Source organism: Camponotus floridanus, unplaced genomic scaffold (genome assembly GCF_003227725.1).
Source record: "Camponotus floridanus strain SB8 unplaced genomic scaffold, Cflo_v7.5 scaffold17, whole genome shotgun sequence".
NCBI lineage: Eukaryota > Metazoa > Arthropoda > Insecta > Hymenoptera > Formicidae > Camponotus > Camponotus floridanus.
The window spans coordinates 2236103-2255759 of NW_020229292.1; the positions used below are offsets into that span (position 1 = coordinate 2236103).

Sequence of the window (19657 nt, forward strand, 5' to 3'; positions counted from 1 at the left end):
AGAAATTTAATACGAAATTTAATATAATCAAGTTTAATTAAAATTAAATATTAAGAAACTTTCCATGACTCTTCTGGAATATTTTGTAGATATGAAAAGATATTAAAATTTGCTCTAGAGTTTTTGTATTATAATTTACAATATATTGAAAAATAGCAATAGTTTATATTTTAATAAAGTTTTAATGATTTATTATTATAAATAAAAAATGGTAATTTAAAATGGATAAATTAGGTCAAGGAAGAATAGAGGCAAGAGATCATTAATAATAAGATAATTATGCATGAAACGTTACGCGTTCTTTTGAGTGTCATTTAAAATATATTTTATTTTTGTGCGCCAAAAATGTTTTCAATTAAGAGAGATCTGAATAGAATATATTATTCGATTTAATTTCAGTAAATTAAAAGGATAATTAATTTCATGTAAAACTTCAAATTAAAACTAATGGGAATTAAAATGTATTTTTAATTGCAGCTATTTTCGCTCGTTAGAATAAAGACTCGAAGGATATAAAGTATAGACTGTTACAACACTCATGCTGCTCACGAACTAACGTTGTTCTACTGACGAAACAATGATGGTGTCGAGAGCATCCGAGATAAAGATAAAAGTACATCGTGGGAGGCGCGAACGCGCATGATGCATACTCGCGTAACTCACTCGCATAAGTCTCTTCCGATGTCACACACAATCAACGATACGATCGCGATCGTGGCTCTCCTGACGTGCGTCAGCGCGTTTTAGCGCTAACAACATCATTAAATTAAAAGCGCGCCCGTACTATCTTTCAGAAAGACATGAATGGCCTCGTCTTTGGCTTGCGAAGGCATTTTTGCAAAGTTTCATGATAACGCGCGACGTAAAAATTAGAGAAATAATTTAAAAAAGATTAAAAATTGACAAAAATTAACTGATAAACTTTAGATAAAATTAACTGATAAACTTTAGAGTTAATAAAAAAGAAAATTTCAAATCGACAAATAAGATATGCTATGTCGTTTTAATAAATTTCACTTGTTCCAGTTTAATGAAAATGTAGATATTTTTTATAATAAATACGGAAAGAGATCGCTTTTACTGTCGTTTTTTTTTTTTCGCTAACAGCGCACCTTTGAAGTACCCGGAGATCGAGTTCAAGGCCGGAAAATAAAATTTCAAAAGTTAATAATTTAATTTACACGTGTGCGCACATGTGTTTAAACCAGAGGGATATTGATATATGTGATAAAAGTGCATAAAAATTATATCAGAGATATCACACAAAGAACTAAAATAATTGCATAATAAAAATTCCACTGAGAATGAGTCGCTCAAAAAGTCGCTTCAAAATCTCTGTCGAATTTAATTTCTGACCTACCTATACGATAATAAGATGCTGAATTATTTTTTAAATTTGTGGTTTCGACACAAAAAATTTATATATGAATCAAAAAACTAATTTATTATTAGATAATAAGAATGCATATAAATTAAGAGAAAAAGACAAACGGTTTGTAGATTTAATTATGTTTATATGTCTAATAATTAATTGTGTAATTCTTTTTTCTTTTTTTTAATATCATTCTTGAAATTTTAAAATCTATCCTAAGTTCTCTTTAGACTTTGCGATTATTGTGCAAATATAAAAAATATAAAAAACATACAATAAATGCTTATATAAAAAATGCACATAAACAAATTTGATGCTTAAGATCGTGTCATGCAGGTGCACGAGATAATAAAGTGCGAAATCGTTTTTTCTTAGAGAATTTTGCGAATTGTGCTAGAAAAATCGTTCATAACAAATATTAAACAAATCGGAAGAAGAGAAAAAAGTGGGCAATAAAAATTTCGATCAATAATTTTTCCTTTGCTTCTCTTCCAAAGTAAATATATAGATTGATTTTTCTCATAGCAATGTTGTTCTTCGTGCTGCATTGATTGTCAAGGACTGCTGTCGTGATATCTCCAAAGATCCCCTTGAACGTAATACATATCACGAGGAAGGAAAAAGCATACTTACGCGATTTTCTCGCTTGGCGATCTCCAGGGGACATCGTCATCCATTTCGTCCTCTGACTCGTCACCGTCGTGGTCCAAGGATTCTTGACCAGGCAAATGCAGCGTCGAGCTAGTCAGCATGTCTGGTACTGGTAGAATACTCGGCCTTCTACTTCCTGATTGCAAATAAATAATTATTTTATTAATCATTGATGCTCTTATAAAATTTAACATAATATTATTTCATTATTATTATAATATTAAAGAAGATTTTATTCTTGCGTCGAAATATTTCGGAATAATAAACATATTTAAATTGATTTAACTGAATCAGTTGAGTTAATTTTTTATAAAAATTTAAACTGCAGTATTGCTATAAAAGTATTTAATATTGAAAACTATATAGCTTTTATATTTTAAGGATAATTAATTTATCAGAAAAATTCAAAGACATAAATTAAATAATTAAACATGTGTATGTGTGTGGATGCGTGCATGCGTGCGTGCGTGCGTGCATGCAAATGTGTGTGTATGTCTTTCAGTTATATTCAAAAACATCTTTTTTGCGAGAAAATGATAATTTAAATTTTACAAAATATAATTATTATGAATTAGTAATTAATATATAATTATAAATTTAAATATTATTAAAAAAATGACGCATATCAAATTATATTTAACAAGAAAAAAATTTTCTTATTTTCATATTTATTGTAGAATATATTTTTAAAATTTTAATATATGAATAAAGCACAAATAATACAAAATATTTGATAAAAACGAGTATATTTTATAGAAATTTAAATGTACTTAAAAATTTTTTTTAAATTGCATTTTGAATAACTTTATTTACACTAAAATATTTGTATTTTATTCTATTCGCCAACTTGAAATAAAGAAGTAATTTATCGATAATTTAAGGTAGGTATTTTAATTTTGTAATATTACATATATATATATATATATATATATATATATATATATAACATATACACATAAACGTATAATATACATTAACACATAATGAAAAATGGTGAAAAGAATAATCATATCTATTTGTAGGAACAACTTTCTCAAAGTCGGAAAAAACTAGTTACTAAAAGTGCTTTAAACTACTATACACACGGCAAAAGTGTGTCAAATGCAAGACATAGTACTTTCAACAAAATTATGTCACAGCAGATAATATCCTTTAAACTTTACGTAACCTTTAAGCGAGTTTTATTTTCACGCGCATTCAACTAAAATCTCCATTGCAAAATTTCGTAATTTTAAAAGATATAACGTCCCGAAGAATCGTCATAAAGAAACTAAATTTTCAGAAAATAATGAACTACAAATGACATCGCAGAGATTAATTAATAAATTAATAAATAAATTAATAAAACTTTATATTTTCATAACTTTTATTTGTTTACTTTTAGCGTAGAAAGAATAGGATTAATATTTGTAATATTTATTTAATTAAAAGTACATAATTTAATTAAATTTTTGACAATAAAAAATAAACAACTGACCTCTTCTTTGAGTTAGAATTTCTGGACTCAGTAGATTAGGATTCGGATCAAGAGATCGTGGCACGTCAAGGTGATTACCCGTGATTGGTGTTTGTGGCGATGATCCTCCCTCTTTCAAGCATTGCCTCGAGTCGCCGAATCCTCCAGGATCGAGATAAGTCGCTATAACATATAAAGTCGATCGCAATTAGTGATTCTAATATTAAGATTCAATTTTTAATATTCAATGGCGCTACAAAGTTGCAATTTACTGTAAAGAAAAACATCTCTATAATCGATAAATATGAATGAAAAATGTAACCATTTGGGTGGGAAGCAAAAAGAAAAGAAAACAATTTTGCATTACTAGGAAAAGAAATAATGTCAAACTATATTTTGTCTTTTAATCTACAAATAAAAAATTGCTATTAGAAATAGCAATTTTCCGAACATTCATACCACATGTAATTTATATAAGATGTATGATAACATGAAAGAACAACATTTCACGTTTAATATGAAATAATACTATCTAATTAATATTCACGTATTTTTTAACTCTTATTAATTTTTCTGCATATTTAATATAATAATTTGCATTTCTGCAAAAATTTTTAAAACCTATAACAATAATTATTATATTATTCTCTAATAAAAACTTAGACTGAAAAATCTTGTTAATAAAGCATATTTATTTTTAATTAACTAAAAAATGCGTTTTAATAATTCCTCGAGAATTTGCTTTTAATTTCATTGACGTTTTAATTTGACTTTTCTCTATTTTATTTTTATTCAGTTGAATTTTTGAAATATATTCTAGTCACTTTTTAACACATTGAAAATAAATATCATTTATTCCCTGTTTAATCCGCAACTTTTTCTACGATCGAAATCTATACGGTAATTTAATTCAAATTCTAAGCATAAATACGCAATGAAGCGAGCAGGAAAGCATATTTACTAGGTAGCCTCGTAGCTTTTTATTCAGCCTCACAGCTTTCTATTCAACCACGCTTATCGAGGGTCATTAATGACGAATGCTGAATGGTGCATAAACAGTAGCATATATAGTAGTTCACGTATAGCGACGTGCAAGCACAAAACCATGCCGCAAAAGACATGAAAAAGGAAGGAACGTTTTGGCATTTTGGACGGCTTATCTGCAGTCAATACTGTACATCGAGACTTTATTGCGCGTGTGTTCAATACGTGCTACTCTATCTTCAATCTCTTCCATTTAATCTTACTTTATAATGTGATGGTACAATGTATGAAACTATGCAGTGACGTTGAAACAACTTTGTCAAACTAATTGCAAAGGTATTTCAAGATCGCAGAATTATTTGAGTAATTATAATCTCAATATCTTTCTCTTAATTAGAGATTCTGCGTTAGATTAAATTATTTAACGATATAATTAATAATAAGATAATAATAAGATAATATTAAATTATTTAATGATAAACAATAAGATAATATTAAATTATTTAACGATAAATTCTCAAATGAAATTCCTTTGGTAATCCATAAATTTTATAAACAGAAATTTACTACCCCAAAAATACGAAATTATAACATGCGTGAAATTAATTAAATTTTAAATTAAAAGAGATAAAATTAACGATTTATAAATTGCGCTAAAAATTACCATCGTTCCTTCTTTTTCTAAAAACAATGCTTATCACATTATTTCACTAATTACTTTAATCTTGCATTTATAGCTAGAAAGCATCGTGTCTTATGTATGTGTACATGTTTGTCGCAATAAATTTAAACATTTAACAAATATAAGCGTTATAAACAACTTTTTAAGCAGTGCTATTTACTAGTGCGATAAAAATTAATCTAATAAAAAACATTTATATATTAAGTTGATACCAATTAAGATCGGGTGCTTATTTTGAATTATTAACCCTTTGTGCTCAGTAGTTTCACTCTAACATCCTTTTGCTCCAAAATCTCGGTTTTCGCGCTGTGGCAACTTCATTTAGGAATCTCCAAAGAATATCAATTCGAAGTGAACATACTGGCTTCCAAAGAGCTAAAATTTTTCAGTTCCGTAAATACAAAAGTCAAATTTGATATTAAAATACACCAACTAAGCCTGAACAGATCGCGCAAAGAACTATCAGGTACGCGTTTATGAATACTTTGCACTACGTTTTTCTTAAGATCAAGGTTTCTAGATTTTTAATCTCGAGAGCATGTTCGATCTACGCAAGTAATTTCAACTCGTAATTATTGAAACGGCGCGATCTCACAGACTAATAATACCGTGCTGAATTGACGTAAGAGAAGAGAAAAATGTAAGAAGAAGAGAAAGAGAAGATATAATAAAAAAGAAGAGAAAGCAGCGCGGCGCATGCGACACTCACGGTGGACATCGGATGCGAGTAAGTTGTGGTGTTGGATTGGTGTGGGCGTGCTAGGGAGGACCTGCAAAATAACCTGCGGCGGCAACGGGGCCCTGTGAGCCTGAGGACCGTTCTGAGGCCGGTCCTGTGCACGGGGCCCCGTGCAGGTCTCCTGCCTGCGTAGTGTTTCGCTCAGCGCAACGTTATAACTGTTGGAAAATCGCATCTGGTGCGCATCGGCACCGTTGCTGATTGCTGTACCATTCCCGTCGCCGCCGCCACCTACGGGGCAGCTAGTCGATATTGTCGTTGTAGTGGTGGTGGTGGTCGTCGTCGCCGACGTCGCCCCCGAATTCATGGTCGCCGTCGTCGTGTTGGTCGTCGTCGTGTTCGTCGTCGACCCGTTGCTCGCGGACGTCGCGTCCGTCTTGGTCTCGATGATCACCTGCGTCCCCTCGCCGACGATGCCGCTCTGATTATTCGCGACCACGAACGCGGAATTCTCCTCCTTCGTGATGCTCATGTAGTAACAAGTATCTGTCTTTTTCATTATATGCCGCGGGCCTGCGCATAAAATTCACGAATTTGGCCTCTTGTTTCGTAAAATATTCATTGGAAAAGCTTTTTTTTTCATTTTTTTAGCTTCTCTCTAAAAGTGAATCAGAGAAAATATCACTAATTTAAACGATAAAATAAGATTTCACTGAGAATCAGTGAGTATTTTACTGATCTTCAGTGGAAACGCGTTATTTTATCTTATATCTTATTGATTATGGTCAGTTAAAATAAAATTCACTATAAAATCAGTAAATTTCACTGTAAAACCAGTAGTCGCTAGTTCGTTCGTTTAACTCTACGATCTCTCTCGTATTTAGTTTTAGTCATAAGAATTATATAAAGTTTGCAAAGAGCGACAGATAAGATTAGAAGTATATCTTAATAGAGAAGTTTCAGATATTAAATCGATCTTATATAGTCGGACAAATATCTGACGACTTAATGAAAATTATGAAGAGATGAATTATAGTTTAATATTACTGACGATAACGAAAGAAATATTACTGATTGAAACAGTCAAAATTATTGACTGATTCTTTCAATAAAATATTACTGATTTACAGTGCTGTACTTATAACTGCTGCAATCAGTGACTATTTACTATTTTTCAGTGATAATGCACTGATTCACTTTTAAAGAGTACAATATTCTATTTTCTAATTTCTTAACTGCTACGATATTTTTAATTCTTCCCGTATTTACAAATTTTTATTACTAATTGTTTCTCAGAATATAATCTCTGTTTTGTAGGAATAAATTATTTTTATTTATTTCTCTCAATTAAATTAAATTAAATTAAATTATTTTTATTTATTTCAATCAATTTAAATTAAATTAAATTATTTTTATTCATTTAATCAAAATCAAATCACACATTTATGTTGCGTAAATAATGCATAAATAGAAAGTTTACTGATACAATACATAATGCAACAAGTTGATAAAAAATATAATATACTCTCTAAAAGTGAATCAGTGTATTATCACTGAAAAATAGTAAATGGTCACTGATTACAGCAGTTATAAATACAGCACTGTAAATCAGTGATATTTTATTGAAAGAATCAGTTAATAATTTTGACTGTTTCAATCAGTAATATTTCTCAATATTAGTAATATTTCTTTCTATCGTTAGTAATATTAAACTATAATTCATCTCTTCATAATTTTCATTAAGTCGTCAGACATTTATTTGTCCGACTTATATAAGATCGATTTAATACCTGAAGCCTCTCTATTGAGATTGTATCAGAAATTAAATCGAAGTAATACTTTTAATTTTATCTGTCGCTCTTTTCAAACTTTATATAATTCTTGTGACTAAAACTAAATAAGAGAGAGATAGCGGTAAACGAACGAACTAGCGACTACTGGTTTTACAGTGAAATTTATTGGTTTTACAGTAAATTTTATTTTAACTGATCATAATCAGTGAGATATAAGATAAAATAAGCGTTTCTACTGAAAATCAGTAAAATACTCACTGATTCTCAGTAAAATCTTATTTTACCGTTTAAATTAGTGATATTTTCACTGATTCACTTTTAGAGAGTAAAATACAAAATTTAAATTTCAAAAATCTTACTTTATTTATTCAAGAAATAAAAAATTAGAAAATTTCAAAAACATAAAAAAGAGAGACAAAGAGAAAGAAAAATGAAGGGGTCACCGATAGTGTCGCAAAATTACCAGGATTCAGCAGAATGGTATCTTCGTAAAATTCCGGAAGTTCCGCCGGCCTGACCGCAACAAGGGCAACTCCGTATTTCCGGTGACTGTGGAAGGATGCGTATGTGAAGGATTTTCCCTCGTACTCCCCGAAAAAGCGGGAGTCGCCGAGAATTATGTGATAAATCTCGTTGCCGGAACATTTACCGTATAGTCTGTGCCACTCTTCCTGCGATTGTTGACCTTCTCTACGAGGAGGAAAATTCCAATTCAAAATTCTCCCATCTTCGTGCACGACGCACGATGCAATATCGATGTAATTACGCGGAGTAATAGCAAAAATAATGGACTCTTTACTGCATTATATTAATCGAATATTATAATCCCATACACACAAATTTTAGAAAATTTATTATTAACAATAGAATAAATTTCGCTTGAAATATTCATAAATTAAAATTAATATAAATTAAAATTAATATTAATATTTATATAAATTAAAATTAATATTTAGATAAATTAATTAAAAATTAAATACACGTTTGAAATGTAGAAATAATCCACATGTGTTATGAAAATACATAGTTTTTAAACAAGAATTTAATATAATATCAACGTAGTTCAATCTATTGTATAATTATGCTCTAAAATAGATCGTGAATAGAACTTACTGTCCTCTGGACGTGTGCAACAGCAGGGTGACTAACGTGGATGCACCGGGACACGTGCAATTGTTTGCCAATAGAGCGTACTTAAATTCATCCTCGCACACCACGTGCTCCGCAAACTTCACGTGGAGCTTGTTTTCCGGACGGAAGATTTGAACGTACTGAGGGACATTGGGCGCAAAATCTTTCACTGCCCACGATCTATAATGTAATCAAATCAAAATCTCTTAAAATTGCGCGGGTAAAAAACACGCGCTTGAATTTGTCAGATATTTATTTCTGTTAAATTAATTATATAAAATAAACATTTATTTTTTGAATTCTTGAAGTGTTATATAAATAATCTATTTATATTCTATAAGTGTTTATCAAAAAAAGTTTCTGAAAAGTTTCACTCAAGAGAGAGATGCACTAAGGATTTTTTAAATTTTTTTTTTTCTGCAGTTTCTTTTTACTTTAATATTCAAGATACTTAATTATTATTAAACTGTTTTTAAAAATAAAAAAATTTAAACCGTTACAATTAACGAGGAATCAAGATCTTCTATTTGCATTTTGAAGTAAAACCTAAACGATGTCTTCGTGAAATAGATTATCAGAAAAAATATTAGCCTCAACATTTACTTCCTGTGAAAGAGAAGATTTAGGCGGCAAAATGATAATGGCCAAATCGAATTTCCAATGGTTAGAGAAGCGTAGGAAATTTAAATTTAAACATTTTCACCGATCGCTGACCTCAGTATCGTGTGCTCGTCAGCAGCGGTCTTGTCGGCATAATTTCTCGCTGCTAACACGAAGCAGGCTTCCGCCTCGTTCATTCTCGCTCTCGCGAGATCGCCGTCCTTCAAGCACGAGCCCTGAATGTAAATTACCCTCTGTGCCCAGATCGGCACTTGCAAGATCATTCGCATCGTAGTATCAAGTTCCATCGGTGACAAAAGAACTACATAATAATCCTGTTGCATAATAGTCACATTTAGGTCATCATCAAATGTTAAAAATATTAAAAATAGCAAAATAAGTAAGAATAAATGCATGTATGTAATGCAATCAAATTAAGAATATAATAATAATAATAATAATAATAATAATAATAATTTTGTATTACTTGTCCTTCAAAAATGTAATGTATGCCGTAAATTTTCATAAATACACGAAGATAATAGATATATACTTGTTGCATATTTATATTTTTAATTAACCATATAAAAAAATCAAGATTAAAATTATTATTTTGATAAGTAACAATTCTATTTGTGATCTCATTCTACCAGATTGGTGATTTTTAGATTGTGTTACCTATGACATTAAGTTGAAGTTTAATGATATTTTAAAATTAAATGCCTCATTAATTTCAATTGATGATAAATCGGAAGTTGAAAAAAGATTTTTATGAAATCACAAGTTGGTGTAAAGTGAAATATTCATAGGAGTGTAATTCGTTCATCGTCTGACCTGCAGCAAAGGGTGGGCGTAAAACTCATTTAGAAAGTCCATGATAGTGTCGGCTTGCAACGTCGTACTGCAAACTACAACGTGCTTCTCGCTCTGCGCTCTGTGCGAAGAATACGAGCCGCCCAGCTTCTGACGTTCCATCCACGTGAAAGCTAATTGTTCGAACTGCAATCAATATGAAATAATGATTATTTGCTACTGCAATCAGCTAATATGTCTGAACCATAATGAGGAAAAAAAACGAAACAGAAAATCTCGATATTCAGCCCATTTATGAAATTAACAGATAAATAAAATATCTGTGAAAATATTATTAATTTTAAATAACTGATTTTAAATAATTAATTAAATAATTAATTTTAAATGACTGATTTTAAATATAAATAATTTTATTTATAATATTTCACACAATATTATAAATTATTTTTTATTGATAAATTTGTAGAAGCTTCAGAGAAAAATAAAAAAGCTTTTCTTCATATTTTTTTTCTTTTATTATGTATTATTTTCAAATTATGTCTTATTTCAGAAATATGTTAAATGTAAATTTAATATATAATTAATATAATACATAATTATCTCTTGATTATAAATACATTAAACATCTTAGTGCAACATATTACATATGTATTCGTTTAAATAGTTTTTACTTGCAAATTTTAAAAATTGCTCTCATTAAATTTTATCACTTAAAGATTAATGAAACTAAATAATTATAATTCCTTTCCTACAGAGAATACAAATTTGCAAATGTTAAATTGTCTTTAACACGTCTCTGTTATCTCGTCAAGTACGGCATTTCCATCATCTAAAATCGGAATTTAATCGAATACGGAAGTGCAAGGGACAGACGTAAAGAGAAGGAGGATTGACACATCGTGTTGACCTGTACGAATTGGTACGTATCTCGTATGCGATTGGCAGGCAATTTGACAGATAAATTACAGCGATCACGAGGCTTTCCACGTTAAGCGCTGCGCAATCAGTTGACGCCAATAGACAATGAGTAGACACGAGTTGCCCTTGTCGCTTTGTGCAATTAATATTATTCGATTGAATTCTCATTAAGCATTAAAACAATTCAATCATTAATCTTTAGATATTTAACTATCCGTGATTGCTTTACGCTTGTTTCTTTAAATTGTTCTCTGAGAGTTTTTATATATTAAAAAAATTTTATTTATCAAAAGGAAAAAATCTTTGAGTGATAAGATTATAATATTCGAATGAATTGTATTCAAACGAATTTTAAAAGGAAACAAAAGGAAAAAATATTTTAGTGATAAGATTATAATATCTATCCACGATATTCTTCTTTTTTTTACAATTACACAAAGAGACAGAAATTTTCTTGATGCATTATTATTGTCTGGTTACATTAAAAATAAAAGTGTTATAGCTTAGAAGCCAGATAGAATAATAAATATTCGTAAAACGGCGAGGGTCAACCAAGGGACAATATGGCCAGTAAAAAGAGTCTCGTTTTGGTACGTTTATGAGCTACCTTACGGCATGATCTAAAATAACGCCTATAAAAAAAGTCTATGAGACGAACATCACTGAAACGATTACGACTGACTCGCTAACGAGATTAAACAAGATGAACACAAGTTTAGAATAATATTAAGAATAATGTATATGTTGACGCGAATTTTGTAACATAAGTTACATAGTATTTTTTTAAATATATAATTCCTTAAGAATATAATTTATTAATAAGAATATAATTTATTAATAAAATTATGATTAAATAGAATTTTTTAAATATATAATTCCTTAAGAATATAATTTATTAATAAAATTATGATTAAATTAGAATATAATTTATTAATAAAATTATGACAAGTATATCACTTATAAATTTTTTTTCTAAATTTTGAATTATTTTTCAGAATTACGATATATGTATATCATTTATATATATTATACAATTGCACAAAAAATCTTTATTATATTTTTAAATTATTAAAACACACTACACGAGCGTTCTTCATATTTTAGTTTTTATTATTTTAATTATAGAAATAATATATACTATATATATAAACATTAAGACCTATAATAATTAGTTAAATAACATTTTCAATTTAATAATATTTAATTTAAAATTAAATAATATTTTTCTGAATAGTAAATGTATAAAAAATCACACGATTATTACATACAGAAATATTTTATTTTAAATACTTGTCATCAAGCACATGATATCAAGTAGTATATTAAATTTTTAAACACATTCTACTACTAAAATTTCTGATACTTTTATTTGAATAATCTTAATTGTTTAATATTTTACAAATAAGATAAGTAACCCGCCGCGAGGCAATTTAATTGGTATGCGTTTGGCGCCGAAAACAATATAAAATTTAATTCACATACAATATAGCAATATATAATTTAATTGTCTCAGATCTGTCACTTAAAAAAATTTTTAATCTAATTTAATAATAAACGTAAAAATAAACGTAAAAATTAGAAAACTTGAAACCTGAGAGATTTTAGTCTGGTACATATAACAAACTGATGATTCTTTTTATCAATTCATTCGTTTTTAAAAATGCATACGTACCTGCGTAGGTAATACTATGAGCGCCACACAGATCATGATGACCATGTAAAGTTGCGAAGGCCAAATGTCCGGCACGAAATCTCCATAGCCCACCGTGGAAAATGTCACTACGACATAATATGTGCTTTGAAATAGGTTCAAATGTCTGTGCCCCGCTCTTTGGAAGTGCTGGATCCCGCATACGCTGAAACAGAAAATTCATTGGATCATTTACGATTAATTAGATAATAACCACGAGAATGTATAGGAATACAGTTATAGTTATTTTGCATGCGCTTAGCATAAATCTACATCGTCTACAGCTATATCGCTGGATTGCAGCTAACGTAAATTCACGGTTTCTGTAGTCATGGCGCACTGCAGGTGATGTAGCCTGTATTAAATTGTAAGCCGTTGAGAATCGATTATCACTTTCCAGGTAGAACATGATATCGTATAAACGTTAATTTAGGATATTAATGATTTCAAGAACCTTTTTTTATTGTTCATAATTGCACGTTCTAAATTCTAAAAAGCTAAATTTTATTATTTCAATATGAATGTTTCAAGATTTTTATATTTGTCTTCCTTCTTCTTTCGACTCTTCTCTTTTTTATCAACTTTGAATAATATGCATGTGTCTCTTTATTTTCTGGTATTTATTTAATTAAAATGTAATATTTATTTTACTGTAACTCTCCAATATTAAAAGATTTTGTGTTTATTATTTTCTACTATACAGTGTGCAGCTTGTAGAAAAGCGATATATTTAATTAAAATGTGTGTATGTGTACAGAGTAATAATATATATGGAGATTTCAAAAAGTAATTTTTAAAATTGTGTAAATAAAAAACCTAAAACTTTCATTACTATAAAAAATTATTATAAAGAAATATGGAAAATTCTTATTTCTAATATTTTAAATCATCTTTAATTATATAATGCTTTTTATACATTTCCTAATTATATAATTCATATATATATGTACATTATAATTGAACACATCTTGATAGACATTGATTACATTTAAACAAAAAGAGAAAAGAAAAAAAAAGAGAAAAAAAAATAATTGCGCGTTATTATAACGCATTACTACGTGTACTTTTTTCTGCCTTCATCACTATTATTCGAGCAATTATTCCGTAAGTGATCATTGAATTAGTTATTTAATTATTAATTTTGATTGCTTAAATTGTTTAAATTGTTAAATTTGATTGCTTTTATATCTGATGATTTTAAAATCGATAAACAAAAATATTTAATAATTTAATATTTAAATATTTTCCTCTTTATCAGCTTAATTATCGCATCGACTCGATAAATTTGCAAAAACTACTTGAAATTATCGTAATAAACTACTGCATTTAATATGTCCAACGTCGATTTTCAATCTGAATGAAGAAATTTGCGTTGCTCGACGCGAAAGAGAGTCTCCTTTCCTTTCATCGTGATTTTTCATTCGGAGCCTCTTGTCGTAACGAGACGAATTCACAATTAGTTGGACCATTCAAAGCAAGATAAAGCGCCACCCGCGTCCTTTGATCGTAAGGAAATTGATGTAATGGCGCAAGAACAGGAAGAGATTGAATCCGTGAGTTGTGAGAGAAAACCGCTACCAAGTATACCGGACGGTGTTTAAATGGCTGATATCCATTATGCATGCGGCCTCGTTTCTATATCTATATTGATGTGTATATTTGTGCACCTTGTTCATTTTTCCTCTCTCCTTCTATATCCTCTATATTCGTCTGCGCCATCCCATCATGTTTCCGTTCGACATATCGTGATAGTCGAGCATACCTCATCGCAGGTTAATTAACAATAAAGAGACCTAAAGCGTTGATATATGTATATATACGAGTTTATATATACGAGTACTATAAATACGCAGAATATTTTTTGTTGCAGATATATTTTATTGGCGATCAAATTAATCTTTGTCATTAATTTAAAAAAAAATTAATAATTAAATGTTAAAAATTAATAAATAATCATTTTACATGTATATTATAATCTTTACTATTTAACAATATATAAAAGCAGACAATTTTGTAACACCTACCATTGTAATATCTTATTTTTTTATTTGTCAAATTTTTATTAAATTATTGTAATTAAATAGTATAATACAGATCGAAGATAACAATATAAATTTTCATAAATTAAAAATAATGATATTTTTAAACATTATTATATATTTTTAATAAAAACAAAGAATTTCTATTTTTTAAAAGAATAAAAATTATTCGTAGAAATTCGTAGAAATTTAAATAAAATTTTGTGTTGATTAATTATGTTGAACTTATACAATTGCTCAAATAATGTTAAACTATTATAATATGCTCTTTTGAAATTTGTTTTATGTGATGAGATTACAGAAATGACGTGAAAAAGTATTACACTGATAGGAAAAAATAACGATTCTTTTATCTGCAAAGTCAGTTTGTCACGTTTTCTCATACGACAAGTAATAAAGTTATATGTTTTCGTGAAAATTTTTATTGTTTCCAATCTCCAAGTGTTGTTGTTTGTTAACAACGAATTTCGCTAACGAATTTTGTCCACATGTATATAACGGTTCCAATTCAATTGAACATTATTTCCCGGAAACAAATAACATATTCGAGATAGATTCTTCTCTATTCATTGAAAAGGATTGCTGAAAAAAATGCATATTTGAAAGCTTTTTGAACAAAACAAGATTTTAAATTTTATTCAAAGGATAAAATTTTAGAAGATCATTGAAAGATTTAATTTTTTTTAAATATTCAAAATATAAAATATCCAATAAATAAACGTATAGACAGTAAGTTGATTTAAAATAATAATGATAACAGCTTTTTGAACAAAACAAGATTTTAAATTTTATTCAAAGGATAAAATTTTAGAAGATCATTGAAAGATTTAATTTTTTTTTAATATTCAAAATATAAAATATCCAATAAATAAACGTATAGACAATAAGTTGATTTAAAATAATAATGATAATAACAGCAAAAATAATAAATTTAAATTTACAAAATAAGTTTAATTTGTTAGCTATTTTGCATTGACATTATAACAGAATAAGCCTCGAAATATGATAAAATATAACTTATTAAAATAAACATAATTTATTAAAGAATATAAACGTTAGTTGCGTAGAAGTGATCTGTTTGAAACTGGTGGATTAAGCTTGCAAATGCGATAGCATGCAATTGAACTTATATCGTGCATACTACGCATTTGCTGCACGAAAGTCAAATGACCTGTTCGACAATGGAGGCAATAATTAAACATTTTTAGCAAGAGAATTGCGTGAATCCCGTGACTACAGTCAGTAGAGTATATACGTACAGATAAAAATTTAAAAAATTAAATAAAAGAAAGTATAATATTTCTTTCAAAAATTTAAAAATTACTCTAATAAATAATATGAAAAACAAGAAGAACAATTTTCACCTCTTTACTTTCAAAATTAAATAAAAGAATTAATTCCAAATTAATTTAATTAATTTAAAAATTCCTCCAACAGATATTAATTTATTATTCAAGAATTATATTATGTCAAAGATAATTATATATATTAATATATTACCATAGATCATTATGCATATTAATATATTATGTCATAGATAAAAAGTATAATAATATTCAAGAGAGATTCTTTTCTTTTGATAAATAAAATGTTTAAATGTCTCTCCAACAAGTAAATAAAATGATAAATAAAATGTTTAAATGTCTCTCCAACAATCTCGTGGAACCTCTCAATTCGTTTTATTCCCTAGCTTCTTCGTATCTCAGCTTTAAGTGCGACGACTTTATTAGTTCACACCATGACGTAGATTCGCCGCATTCGTCGCATCACGCCGCACGATGCTCTACCCGCTCGTCCTTGTCGTAGATAACATAGCCGTGCAAGGGCGAGCTGGCAAGTGCGCCGCTCTAGAATCACACCGTAAATAATAAAGCGCCACGATCGATGATAATACCAATCCATCTGCACAAGCCAGTGCACGATTATTTATTAACATCTGTTCCACATTGTGATCTGGGTCGATCAGGTATATTTCGTCATTTTCTCGCTCTTTAACATTATAGGAGAATAGCTATTGGTCACAGTGACGTGTGGTTCAATCGCTTCTGTATGTTGAACTTGTGACAAATTGATTTTCCAAGACCTGTGCGCATTCCTTTAGTTTTAAAGAACGCATATCGCATGTTATATCTAGTAAAGACTTTAGATATTGACCACGTGAAGAAAGGAGAAATAAATAAAGATGATCAATTTGAATCAATCTTTTTTCCCTTATCTTTGATCAGATGAAGTCGTCAATATGTCCTATGTGTGTGATATTAATATAAAATTATTAATCAATTATTAACGCAAGGAAGCTTTAATTTATTCTATTATATATCTTAATAAATCAATGATAAATGTGTGCGTGTTTATATAATACGAATCGAAGAAGGAATAAATATATATATATAATAAAATTTTTCACCAATATCAAATTTTTTAATGTTGCAATTCGCAATGTTTTTCATTTTCACGTCATTATTTGATTTTTAAAAATATTTAAAATTTCAACTCTCGCATCTGCCAGTACACATTCGTATTATTATTTCATCCATATTTATTAATTTTATATTTAAATATTTTTATATTAAATTGATCTCCTTATTTTATAGCTAGATATCTTCCATAATCTTAGCAAATTAATAAAAAAGATGTTATCGAAACTTGTCCTAGTTAGAAGAAATTATAAGAAATTACATGTCTTTTGTTTGTTATCATTAAAATCAATATTTGTACGACTTTCTCACTTTTACTGATTTTTTAAACGTTCATTGAAAACAAGCAAATGTGACGCTCTAAATTGCAGAGGATTCACACATGCAAACGATTCGTTTACTTCTGCAATTGAAAGTCTTCTTCTCTTTCTCTCCACCGTCGTTTATAGATACGACTTCATTAGAAGATTAAACAAGACGAACAGCAGGCATCCACGGCCTGGATTTGTAAATGCGAACCTCTCCTCTGCATCCGGGAAACTTTTCTCGTTATTCGGTATAATACAATAAAGTCTCGCACACCGGTAAATGAAATATGTTGTATAAACTTAAATAACTCGTCCGCGAATACCATGACAGAAAAAAATTCATTACGGTGGTGTCATGATTCAAGTTTGTAGCAAAATATCAATTCACGATTGTCTGCATGCGCGTTTTATGAAGCCTTTTAATAAATTTTTAGATAATGATCATTTTATTATATTTATATATTCAGATTTTTTTTATATTTTTCTTTTCTATCTCTATCTCCTTTTTTTATTTGAATTTATAGTAATTTCAAGTTTATTTAATTACTTAGATAAAAATAAGAAAGAGAAGACTCTCTCATTTACAAAATAATTTCTACATCAAAACATTATATTTTAATTATCTAAAATTAATATTTCGTCAATATTTTATTTGTTATAATGGACATTAATATTTTTATCACTTTCTAACTTTTGCCGATTGTTCAAACGTTTATTGAAAATAAACAAACACTCTTGTGACATTTTAAGTTGCAGAGAGATCACACATGCAAACATATATATATATATATATATATATATATATATATATATATATTTATTTATTTATTTATTTCTGCAATTAATAAAAAGTCATCAAAATAGATAACTAATTATGGACAAATATTTTTTAAACACGTTTATCTTATAATCAAATAATTTATTTAGCTGAATCAAAAGAATACGGTAATTTATTACAAACGATAAATGCATGATTAAAAGTACAAGATTGTTAAAATAGCCTTCAATTTTTAGCCTCACAATCTGTAAATTTATTAAAAAACATTTTATTAGTTTATTCACTATACATCATGAAAAACAAAATGTTATTAATTAAATTTATATAACAGGTAGAAAATGAGAATTGTTATCGACTTCTTTCAAATATATTAGAATTTCATCTTGTTTGAATTAGGTCATTGAAATTACTGTACTGCATATGACATGTGAAGTGCTGCATATGTTATGCTCGTGATATTAATATAAAATTTATTCGTAAAATCATCTCTTCACAATCGGATTCTAATAAATTGCGCACATCTGATTTCATATTTACGCAGCGATGCATAAGAATTGTTTCACACATTTCAAATATTCCATCGAAATGTGCGGCAGAAATATTGAGCGTGGCTTTGAAATCGCGTGCAAATAAAACAAATGAGAGCAATATTGAGAGAAATACAAAATAACCACGCGACAATTTGCTATAATTCATTCATTTTAATAACGAAGTAGATAGTACCGATCGTCGCGGTTTATGTTGATTGAATATAGAAACGCAAAATTGATATTTGCGGGGACACACATATGTCAATTTAATATTAATATTTTGAGTGCAAGTCTGTTTAATTTAAATATTTAAGTATTAATTTAAATATTATAATTATTAAGTATAATTTAAATATTATAACTATTTTATTGTTATTAAAATTTTTCACACAACTGTTATCGTCGTCTTTGAATTAACAGTTTTAATGGTTTGATATAATTGCTATCAACACTGTGTCTGTATGTAATTCTTTTTACATATTTGAAATATGAAAAAATCTTTTTTATTTTATTACACGTTTATCTTATAATTAAATAACTTATTTAGCTGAATCAAAAGAATATACGGCAATTTATTACAAACGATAAATGTATGATTAAAGGTACAAAATTGTTAAAATAGTCCCCTCTATTTCAATTAATTCCCTCTAAAATGGAAATTTATTTTCCAAAACTTAGGTTGTTCCGTTAAATATATATCTTTGATTAACGAAATAAAATAAAGCAAATATGATTTTATTTCGTAAGTTTATTCGCGCAAATATCATTTAATTACAATGCACACAATTTTGAGATATTTGCAATAATTAAAAAATA

At 28.4% G+C, this 19657-nt stretch overlaps 1 protein-coding gene across 11 annotated transcripts in view; it reads right to left on the reverse strand.

The window, feature by feature from the left end:
* Nucleotides 1-19657, reverse strand: part of LOC105257841 (potassium channel subfamily T member 2) — a 142789-nt gene that overhangs the window by 11858 nt on the left and 111274 nt on the right. For 10 of the 11 annotated variants that reach the window (XM_020029539.2, XM_025407294.1, XM_020029541.2 and 7 more), the window contains exons 8-15: nt 12752-12935; nt 10183-10347; nt 9463-9683; nt 8731-8928; nt 8081-8307; nt 5855-6397; nt 3501-3662; nt 2006-2159 (exon numbers count right to left, since the gene is read on the reverse strand). In XM_020029539.2, the coding sequence (XP_019885098.1) occupies nt 2006-2159; nt 3501-3662; nt 5855-6397; nt 8081-8307; nt 8731-8928; nt 9463-9683; nt 10183-10347; nt 12752-12935 (1854 nt within the window). The remainder of the gene's footprint in view (nt 1-2005; nt 2160-3500; nt 3663-5854; nt 6398-8080; nt 8308-8730; nt 8929-9462; nt 9684-10182; nt 10348-12751; nt 12936-19657) is intronic. The other variant, XM_020029542.2, reaches the window with a different exon arrangement.